Raw genomic sequence first — 11,181 nt, 5'->3', positions numbered from 1 at the left:
AATTTCTGCATCTATTTCAAGGCATGCAGCTCGTGCAAAGACCAAAAAGAAAGGATCCAATTTCACTCCCTATGTGAATGACGTCACACACTCTGTTCTCACACATTCCCCCGAAGTTTCTTTGAGGCTCTTTCCCGCTCTTATTGGCCATGTGAGAAAGACAGGTGCGCTGTTTTAAATGTGCTTGTAGCCGCTCTCCGATGGGTGGGTAACCTTGTAGGAAGGTGGAATAAACAAACTCTTATCAACCACCCTGTGGTTTACACGTCTCCTGTGAACACTCGTTTCTTTTCGATATGTTTGCAGTCCTCCGTCCACCACTGAGGGTGGAGTGGGGGTCTTTGGGAGACTTTTTAAACATGTTTAATCTTTTTCCTCCATGCACTTTCAGCATTAAACCTCCACCGGGTGACGAGATACTGAGAAATTTTTGTCAATTTTACCACAAGGTAATGTGGTGGAAGGAGGTAATGACGCTGGTCATTTCCTGTAAGTAACATGACTGGGTGGCCACAACGCTTCCCCCCGACCCCGCTTTACCTAAAACACTTCTCTGGGAGAGGGGGAACACTTAGGTGAAGCCCAGAGAAATCACAGGGAACAAACTCATTCTTGGTGCACAAGCCAAAGAAGGAGAAGAACTTGTGTAAGGTTTGCATTTCATGTTCAGACCAAACATCCAGTGTCCACCATACTTTATTTACTTAAATTCTCCTCAGTGGGGACTCAAAGCAGCTTACAACACCATTCTCCCTGCCTCTATTTTATTCTAACAATTGTTTAGGTTGAGAGAGCATGCGACTGGCCCAAGATCACCTGACAAGCTGGGGATTTGAACCCGTCTCCCAAATCCTAGTTTGACTCTCTAACCCCTACACATATAGCCCCTTCAGATATGAAGGGCAGAGTATGTCTGTTTTATCATGTGTACACACACAGGTACATTTAGCTGGCCCAGGTCCTCTGTCGCATGAAGCTGAGGCATGTATGATGGGATGGCCCCTGAGGTCTTGAGGGGAGGGACCAAAACAGGCTAACAGTGCAATTCTAAACAGACTTAGACCCATAAGCCTACTGACTTCAACGGACTTAAAAGGATGTAACTACTTAGGACTGCTCTGTAATACCTCTACCATTGGCTGGCTCAGTCCAGCTGCTTCCTTATTGCTATCAGATCAAAATGTGGCATCAACCTAGAGAAGCCACAATTGGAGGAATGCCCTTGTTGGAGACTAAACTTGAGGTTTAGCCTTGCCTCCTCAGCACCCTCTCCTGCCCACCCATCTCCTTTCTGTTGATAATTCGAGTACAGCCTTTGGGCCTAGTCTTACTTCCTCCCCTGGTTCCTCCTACCTTCACCTCCACATCTCCACCTGCCATTGTTTCCTCAGGTTCCTGTTTAACGTCCCTGCTCCTCTTAAGCACTGTAAAAGCATTTTCAAAGCTCCTCCTCTTGCCTCAGCTCCCTATTCCTCCTCTGCCTGCTTTGTTTCTTAGCAAGTTTTGTTTTCTCAGGTTGTTCCTTGTCAGTCCACACTACCCTTCCTTCAGCCTCCTTGCCTCTATGCACCGCTTTCCCCAGCCTCTCCCCATCTTAGGCCCTTTTCCCAAGTCTTAACCACCCATTATGTGAAGTTTAAATCCCAGCCAAACTGACACCCTTCCCTCTGAGAAGGTGGACTAAAACCTGCTTCATTCTCTGAACATTCCAAGACACCACAGCAGTTCAGCCAATGGATTTCAAAAGCTTCACTGCTACAAACGCATTACAATATGTGTGGCTTCAGAACCAGCTTTGTTAGAGACTCTGGAACAGCAGTGATGTTTGGAAGAAACTGAAAGGATAATGGCATGGGGGGGGGGGGATCTGGGTGTGGACAGTTAGGCAAGGGGAGGAAAAAGCCTTTGGGATTCTATTCCCCATGTTATTACACCTAACACCCAGTATTCGCCTTTAAAACAAACAAGTCCTTTTATTTCAACTGTTCATACAAGCACAGTTTATAAAGATAATTGTCTTGGAAGAGAATGGAAGAGGGGATCCTTGCCTCCCCCCCCCCCCGCAAAGAAAAACCCCTTTTATATCAATTAAACCCTCCTTCCCTCCCCCAAACCACACACGTTGTAAGATTTTAACTGATGGAGCACAACAGATGCACATACACACCCAGCTACATGATACAGATCATCCTGCAGAGGGTACGTAACCACATTATCAACACAGTCCCCTATTGCTGACAGGGGGACAACTGTGTCAGTATTTTAAAAGCATGATTTTTTTCCCCCGTGAGATACTTTTTGTTCAAAATTGGATAGACAAAGCGTTTGACGCTGGGGAGCAGGGAGTTTTGCTTGCGAGGCTGGAGACACACCCACCTATGGAAAGCACATGTAGCCATGCCCCCCTTTGGAAAAAAGAAGTGCTAGGAAGTTTGGAAAGAGCCATTTCCACAGGGGAGCTACTGAGGGAGTGCTGTCCATAGCACATTATTTGGAAGGAGGCCGAGGATGCATCACCACAAATGAGGTCATGGAACAGGCAAGCCATACTACCCAACTGCATCGGGGGAGGGGGGGAGGGGCAGAGTCAAGATGGTTCACTGAGAGCTTCTTGCAGACAGTCTGAGGGGGATCCTTTGTCAGTCCCTGTGCTGTCATCATGATGATGGATGTGAGCAGGCATGAGTGACTCGTAGGTTGTTATGGTCGCCGTCACCACGGCATCCTCAGAGGCCCTGTTTTCTAGGGCCATGTGGGTCTTAAGGTGCTTGCGCAGGTCAGAGGCACCAAGGAAAGCCTTGGAGCAGTGGGGGCAGGCATGGGGGCGGATCCCCGAATGGATTCGCTCGTGCTTACGCAGCCCAGCCCGGTCTGAGAAACCTTTGCCACATTCCGGGCACGTGAACGGTCTCAGGCCGGGGTGGACCAGCCGTTCGTGGCGACGCAGGTCCTGAGTAGAGGAAAACGCCTCCCCGCACTCCCCACAAGCGGGCATAACTGTAGCAACAACAATGGCTGTCTGATCACTGGGAGGTGGGTCTTGGTTATTGAGGGGCAAGGGCTTATTGTCGCTGTTCTCATTCCCATGGGTGCGCTCGTGCTTCCTGAGGCTGGAGGACACCACAAAGGCCTTGCCACAGCGGTCGCACTTGAAGGGCCTCTCTCCAGAATGGACACGGTAGTGCTTGGTGAGGCTGGCCCGCTCAGCGAAGCTCTTGCCACACTCTCCGCACTGATGGGGGCGCTGCCCCGAGTGGACCAGCATGTGGCGCTTGAGGTCCCACGAGGCCACAAAGCTCTTGTCACACTGGGAGCACTTGTGGGGCCGCTCACCCGTGTGGATGCGCTGGTGCATGGCCAGGTCAGCTGGCTGGCGAAAAGCCTTCCCGCATTTGTCGCAGGCATATGGCTTGAGGCCTTGATGGGCTCGCTGATGCCTGCGGAAGCTGGAGGGATCGCTGAACATGCGCCCACACTGCGGGCAGAGGAAAGGTTTCTCTCCAGAGTGGGTGCGCTGGTGGCTCTGGAAGGAGGACAGCTGGGTGAAACCTTTCCCACAAAGGTTGCAGCGATACGGCTTGTGGGCTGCATGGATGCGCTGGTGGCAGGCGAGTGAAGACGAGCGGGAAAAGGCCTTCCCGCAGTCCTGGCACAAGAAGGGCCGTTCCCCGGTGTGGGAGCGTTCGTGGTTCTTCAGGTCCTTCAACTCAGCATATGTCTTGTTGCAGACTTCACACTGATAGGGGCGTAGGCCGGCATGAGTGCGGCGGTGCTTACGGAAGACCGAGGGGTCAGCAAAGCACTTGCCGCACTCGCCACAGGAATACGGCTTCTCACCTGTATGGGAGCGCTGGTGGATCCTCAGCTTGGAGAGGGTGCCATAACCCTTGTGGCACTGTTGACAACGGAAGGGCAGGTCTCCGGTGTGCCGGGCCATATGGACTCGGAGACAGACCGGCTGCATGAAGGCCTTGCCGCATTCGTGGCACACAAACGGTTTCTCGCCACTGTGGCTGCGCCCATGGTTGCGCAGCTCAGGAGCCGTCTTGTAGGCCTTGGTGCAAAGTTGGCATTGGTGCGGGCGCTCTGTCTGGTGGCTGAGCTGGTGTTTGCGGAGCTGCCCACGGTCTGGGAATTCCTTTCTGCAGCTGGGGCAAGCGTGTTTGCTAACCAGGCCGTCAGTGCCGGCCACATGAGTCTTCAGGTGACGCAGCACTCGCGGCACACTGGGGAACGTCTTGCCACATGTCAGGCACTTATAGCGCCGACCAGATTGGATGTAGCCAGCCTCTTCCTCTTCCTCCACCTTCACCTCCACACCTACTCCTTCTTCCTTGGCCATCTTTGGAGAGGCTGCAGCCTGAACAAACACAGAAATAAAAATTACAGAGCTGGTCCCACCAGGATAGCAACCATTGGCAAGCAAGAGCGTAGCCTAGAATACACATCCAACATTGAGGTATCAGTCCCTGTGACTGGCAGGCAGTGTGAAACTTCTGGATTGGCCAGGTGTAATATAAATGCCAGGAATCTGGTCTTCTCCTCGGCTCCACCTCCTAGCAATTCATCTCTGGGATAAAGAGGGCTAATTCCAGCTGTGTCCTAATGGCAGGTCCCCTTAGTCTATGACTAGCTCTCATCATTATACAAGTTAAATAATTTGACACTCACCAGATGCAAATAGCAATTGCCACCTGAGTATCAAAAACATCTGCCCAGATGGAAGAGGGAATCTTCCTTTCTTCCATAGCCTCAAGAGACTGAGCAAGTTTTGGAGGCTAAAAAAGAAGCCACTTCTACATGCATTCACCTGTACTAAGCCAATTGAATACAGGCCTCCCTCTTCTGGTCTCAAAGGAGCAAGCCCCTTTTAAAGCTAAACGAGAGAAATGCATCTGGACAGCTGAAGGCATGAAAGGAAACACCACAGAGACAAGCAGAGGAGGTGGGGGGGGGGGGAGGAACTTACGAAAGATGCCAACTCACAGTTAAAAGGAATTATTCATGGGATGGGAAGGCTGTTTTGTGGGGACACTTGGAAGCTAGTAGACTCTCTTGTACCACCCAAAGGTTATCATAATTTCTAGCCTGCCCCATTCAAGTGATACAAAGAGGGTAGCGATCCTAAAATCACCAAAACATCAAATGAAAATCAAATTGCAACCGTGTAAGTGAAGGATTAATTTGTTCCATGAGGTTTATTTATTTACTTATTTCATTTATGGGAGGGAAGGCAGCATGGTATGGCCTGATCTCGTCAGATCTCGAAAGCGAAGCAGGGGCAGTTCTTGAATGGGAGGCCACCAAGAAAGACTCTACAGGGGAAGGTAATGGCAAACCCCCTCTGCTTCTCAGTTGCCTTGAAAGCCCCTTGCTGGGGTCACCATAAGCCAGTTGTGACTTGACAACACTTTACACACACACATTTCATTTATACTCCACTTTTCTCCCCAATGGAGACCCAAAGTGGCTAACATCATTTCTCTCTCCTCCATTTTATCTTCACAACAACAATCCTGTGAAGTAGTTTGGGCTGAGGGCAAGCTTCCATGGCAGAGTGGGGATTTGAACCTGGGTGTCATATAGATCCTGGTCTGACACTCTAACCAGCATATATCAGCTTTATGGGTTTTGTGGATACCATGGACGGCCAAAAAGACAAATAAGTGGGTACTAAATCAAATCAAGCCTGAATTCACTGTAGAAGCTAAAATGACAAAAACAGAGGTTATCGTACTTTGGTCACGTCATGAGAAGACAAGTTTCTCTGGAAAAGTCAATAATACTAGAAAAAGTGGCAGCCAGTAGGAAAACAGGAAGACCTGGTTTGACTCAATTAAAAAAGCGCCATGTCCTCCCGTTTGCAGGATCTGCGCAAGTCTGTTAATGATAAGACATTTTGGAGGTCTCTCATTCAGAGGATTGCCACAGATCGGAGGCAACTTGACAGCCTATAACACACACACACATGATATGGCTATGGAGGGGAATGCAATGTGTATTATGTGAAGTTGTATGCAAGAGGCGTGTGTGTGTGGGGGGGGTTAATTATAAAGCTGTTGGCGAGATCTTTACGGACCTTGGGAGAAGAATCGAGCAAGTTTCTAGAGCGGCGGCATATAAAGAAACAAATGTTTCCTATTGGTTTCTGTGCAACTAGGAGAGAATTGTCTTCTATTTGTCATGGCATAAAAAAAGGAATGTTTCAGTAATGTAAAGAGTTCCTTGCCTACAGAGACTTTGCAAATAGCCTGCACTTACATGTATGTTTTCCTTTTTTAAACAAATCCCCAGTGTTTATTACAAAGCAATTGTAAAATGGCTGGCAGCTGTAAGAAAAGCAGTATCAGGCAAAGCAAAGCATGTAGGAATAGAGTTCAAAATCCAGAAAGATGGTGAGGGGAGACCTGCTTTTCTCTACTCAACCAAGGGATTTTACCTGTCTTTAGGGAGCCTGGGTGATGCCATTTTTAAAATGGCTGGATTTAGGATCTAGGAAAGAGGGAAAAGTTCCGAGAAGAGGAAAGGAAAATACCTTAAAATGCAGATATTGCTAAGTAGAAAAGAAAACAATTTCACAGTTCTCTTTTTAATAGGGATCCTAAAATTTGTAAAAGGATACCCCCAATCTCCAAGAGAAAAATAAAAGCCAGGAATGTAAATGGCCAACAGAAGCAAGATAGGAAGGGGGGGACATACCATAGAGAGGAGTTTTCTGGGTAAGAAAAAGAGCCTGCAAGATAAGGGGAAAAATCTTTCTCCTCCACAAGGTTTAATCCAAGCCAAGACTTTGCCTTGGGACCTACTTCTAGGCCTCAGGGTAGGGATTATGAAGTGATGCACCTGGGAATTTCCTTTGAGCATGTGCAGAGTGCCTGTTTCACACCACAGCAGACCACTACGCACCTGGGATTAGAAGGCTGAGTTTAACACTGAAGGCACAATCTTCTGTCAGATTTGAGTGGAAAAATTCATCTCTACCCCTCCTTAATCTAGATCTTTAGGGAAAAGGGAAACTATTTGATGTGGTTTAGCCACATCAAACGCAGCAGGGTCCCTCTGTCTCTCCATCTATACATTTTTCTTCCTCCCTCTCCAGGGCAGCGCAGATGGGTGGACCTAGACAGAATAGATACCAAGACAGTTGCCAGATCATAAATATGAGGAGGAAAGAGGGATTTGGAAACTGAGACAAACTACTGGGGATTGATTTTGGATCCCTGTCTTCGTTCTTCATTCATACAGCGCAGCACTGGAATCTGCAATGGGAGTTTAAGCAAGGGGTGGGTGGCTGGGTGAGGAGGGGGAAGATAAAAGGGGGGGATTTGAGTCCGGTGGAACCTTAAAGACCAACAAGGTTTTCAGGGTCCAGGCTTTGGAGAGTCAGTCTTGAAAATCTTCGTCTCCAAAGCGCCACTGGACCCCAGTCCTGCTGTTCTACTGCAGACCAACACGGCTGCCTACCTGAAACTAAAAAAGGGGGAAGGAAAACAGGCGACGAAGCATCACATGCGCTGTGATGCTTCGTTTCGGGAGGGGATAAAGACCTCGCCTTATGTGACATCTGTACTGTCCTATTGGGCACTCTGGGATAAGCTGTCGAGGGCAGCTCGATCTTTATTAGCAAAGACACCACGTCAGAGCTGCCAGGGCTTGCATGGCAGGAAGATCTGATATCACTACTAATTAAAAATGATGGTGATGGTGATGATGATGAATCGCCCGCAGAAGGAGGAGGCAATGCGGAGCGGTTAGAGAAGGCTGGCCAACGCATTTATGTCCTCCCAGGCATTAGAGCCCAAGGGAACACACGCCTATGGCTTTTTGTTAGGCCTGTTGCAACGAGTCGGGGTCTCCTCTGCAGATAAAAAACGGCACAGCCCCTCCTGGGCTGGATCCCCAGAGACAAAAGGGGCTGGTTCGTCCGGCAGCAAAATGGCTGTGTCTAGGACCGAGGGACAAAGCCCAGCCGGCGCCTGCCTTCCCACCAACGCGCACACACGTGCCCGGCCGGCCCCGGCAGTCGCGCACAGCCGCCCGGCGGGCAAAGGCGGAGGAGCGCGGCGCCCCCCCCCCCGGCCCTGCCCTGCCCTGCCCGGCCCGGCCCGGCCGCGCATCTCCGGCATGCAGCTGGCAAAATGGCGGTCTCTAGGACCGGCGGAGGCGGCCGCCGTGGAAGAAAAAAGGCACGCCGCGGGAGGAGGGGGGGGCGCTTTGCAGCGGCGGCGCTTTTGCGTTTGGCTTCTTTTGCCAAACCGAGCCCGGGCACTTTCCGCTGCCGCCCAAGGGAGGCTGGCGCCGTTTGCACCCAGCTGCATTTGGCCCCGCCGCTTACCTGCTCTCGCCTTTGTCTATTTGCTTTTCCCTTTCTCTGCAGCTCCATGACGCGGTGCACTAGGACCCCGGGGGGGAGACGAGGAAACGGCGGCAGGAAATGCAGGGGGAGTGGAAGCGCCAGCAATTAACTCGGCCCGCGGGGGTTGGCCTCCCCCCGCTCATTGGTCGCTTCGGTTCGAAGCCGGAGCGAAGGAGAAACGACTGCAACGGGTCGAAAGGGGCCCGGGACCCTCCGGGCTGTAGTTTGCTGAAAGGGAGGGAGTTAATTAGGGGGCGAGAGACTGAGAGGAAGTGTGGCAGGGGTGGAGGAAGGCATTCGGAGTTGCACAAGAAGGAAGTGTGGCACTGGGGGATTTGAAATCTTGCGTTTGACGAAGAGGCGAGGGCGGCGAGGCTGCTGCGGGGAATGGCTTAATTGCTGCACCAGGGAAAGGCTCCTTTCGCAGACATTGGAGAATGCATTCAATGCGTTGTAAAGATGGTTTGCGAGCGAATTTTTTCCTGTTTCACATAGGAATATCCAGTTGCAAACGAGTGCTACAGCGCATTAACTGTCGTGCGTGGAAACAGGCGAAGTGTGCCATTTCTTAAAACCGATTGGGTGTTGTTGTTGAAGGTTTAGAGTGATTCCGCACACGTTGGATAATGGACTTCCAATCCCCTTTATAGATCATTCGGAACGGATTTTTTCCTGCGCAGAACAAAAAATCCACCTCAAACGATTGATAAAGTGCATTGAAAATTCATTATCCAACAGAATCAGCCTTAAGTTTCAGTTGGAACATTCCACATGCCACATAAAAGCAAAAGTGACGGCAAAGGCCGTGGTATGTACTAAGGAAGGCTAGGATTTTGCTATTGAGGCGTTTTGAAGAGAGAATCTAGCGAGAAAGTGTGAATTGGAATTCATGGGCAGATCTGACCCTAGTAGACTTGCTCAATAGGGACTCGGAGTGATTAGCCCGTTTCTTCCTCACCTAATTCATCAACTGATGTGAATAGCCCAAACCAACTATGAGTGGCTCTTTTATTCTTTTGACTGGATTTCTGCTCTATTTACTATTTATTTGTTCACTTCAGTTATACTCGATCTTTCTTCCCAATGAGAACGAACCCAAAGTCTCAACACTACACAACACTGCAGTGTAACACTGGCTCTGCAATGTAATGCAACACATCTTGTGCTGAAAAACGGAGTGTTCTGACCTTCACTCAATGAGTAGTTAAACTGTGGGACTCAGTATCAGTGAATGCTGTCATGGCACTGGTGTATTTAAAAGGGAATTAGATGACAGGTCCATCACTGGTTACTAGAGGAATTGATCTTGGCAGTGGACTGGTGATCAGTTGTAATTCTGGGAGATTCTCAGCTACCACCTGGAGGTTAGCAATCCTAGAAGTCTGGACAGAAATCTCACCGCTGACAATGTATTGCTTCACACATCTGACGTGCACAGGGGTCATTTCGTAGAAAAAGAGCTGGAGGAACGCATTAGAATAACTCATTAGTATATGCCACACCCCTTGCCACCACCGGAAGTGTCATTAGCATAACTGATTTGCATATGCCACATCACACATCACCTAGCCTGGCTGTTTTGGACCCAATCCTGGCCATTCAGGGCTGAAAATGGCCAAAAGGGGCCCAAAATGGTCAGGATCAGGCCACTGCTGAGTGGGAGAGAGATCCACCACCCATCAGAGGCCCAATCCAGGCCATTTTGGCCCCAATCCAGGCTGAAACGGGCCCAAAATGCCCGAGAGTCAGGAGGACAGGGCCACCTGACATGTGACCTCTTTGGGGAACTGCTGGAACTGCGTTCCCCCTCAAAACGAGCCCTGGACATGCAGCTAGTCAAGACTTTTTGCAACCGGCCTTTCAGGTGCCTTGAGACTTCGTTTGTTGCAGTTCTTTTCCAGGGAAAACTTCTTTGGCTGCCTTTCTTTTTTGCTTGAATGGTTATTTTGGTCAATGCACAACTGCGGCTGTCTCTGTTGCTTTTTGTTTGTTTCTGTCCCGTGGAATTTGTTTGCTAAAGTTATACTTCCAGGTGTCTCCCCCAGCAAAAATAGGTGATGAACCTGAAAACATAAACGGCAGCTGTAGGTTTGCCAACCTCCAGGTGGTGACTGGAGATCTCTCGGAATTACAGATGATCTCCAGGCCACAGAGATCAGTTCCCCTAACGTCCTAATGGTTGGTTATATTGTATTCGCTTCCACTGTATAATCCGCCTTGGGTCTTGGTGAGAAAAGTGCACGAATCGTGCAGCATGATAGATAGATAGATAGATAGATAGATAGATAGATAGATAGATAGATAGATAGATAGATAGATAGATAGATAGATAGATAGATATCGCTGTTTTGAATGTTTTGATTGCCTCTATGCTAATTGCATTCTGCCTTCTTGTGATTTATGACCCCTCCCTTTTCTGTCTCTTTCCCCCTCCTCTTCTGTATCTGCCCAGTTTTGATCAGGCATCTGATGAAGAGAACTTGATTCTCGAAAGCTTATGCTATAATAAAATTGGTTAGTCTTAAAGGTGCTACTGGACTCTTTTTGATTTTGCTGTTTTGAAAAGTGGACTCTGTGGCATTATGCTGTGTTGCGGTTCCTCCCCTCTGCAAACTTCATCCTCTCCAGGCTCCAGCCCCAAATCTCCAGGAATTTCTCACCCTGGAGCTCACAACTCCAGCCGCCTGTCTCGAGGTAGGTGTGAGCTCCCGTTTAAAACGGAACTAGGCTACTGTCCAGATTGGACCGTTGTTGTTGAGGTTGGGACGTCTATTTTTGCCTCACATCTCAGGTCGCGAACCATAGACATAGGGAAAAGGCTAGAG

The 11,181-nt window shown here is 49.4% G+C and overlaps 1 protein-coding gene across 2 annotated transcripts; it reads right to left on the bottom strand.

Annotated features, from left to right (window-relative positions):
• Nucleotides 1–2,124: 2,124 nt before the first annotated feature.
• Nucleotides 2,125–8,558, bottom strand: ZNF668 (zinc finger protein 668). Of its 2 annotated transcripts, none has more exons than XM_054995369.1 (2): nt 8,336–8,558; nt 2,125–4,360 (listed from the first exon to the last, which is right to left on the bottom strand). In XM_054995369.1, exons 1-2 carry the CDS (start codon nt 8,381–8,383, stop codon nt 2,588–2,590), a joined length of 1,821 nt encoding a protein of 606 aa, XP_054851344.1. In that variant the 5' UTR covers nt 8,384–8,558; the 3' UTR covers nt 2,125–2,587. The 2 variants fall into 2 exon arrangements, with proteins under 2 accessions (XP_054851344.1, XP_054851345.1); XM_054995370.1 differs by lacking the exon at nt 8,336–8,558 and adding an exon at nt 6,907–6,978.
• Nucleotides 8,559–11,181: the final 2,623 nt, after the last annotated feature.

The sequence above is a fragment of the Eublepharis macularius genome, chromosome 12 (assembly GCF_028583425.1).
Source record: "Eublepharis macularius isolate TG4126 chromosome 12, MPM_Emac_v1.0, whole genome shotgun sequence".
NCBI classification, from domain to species: domain Eukaryota; kingdom Metazoa; phylum Chordata; class Lepidosauria; order Squamata; family Eublepharidae; genus Eublepharis; species Eublepharis macularius.
The sequence above is the reverse complement of the archived record's forward strand: the minus strand, read 5'-3'. Positions and strand labels throughout refer to the sequence as shown.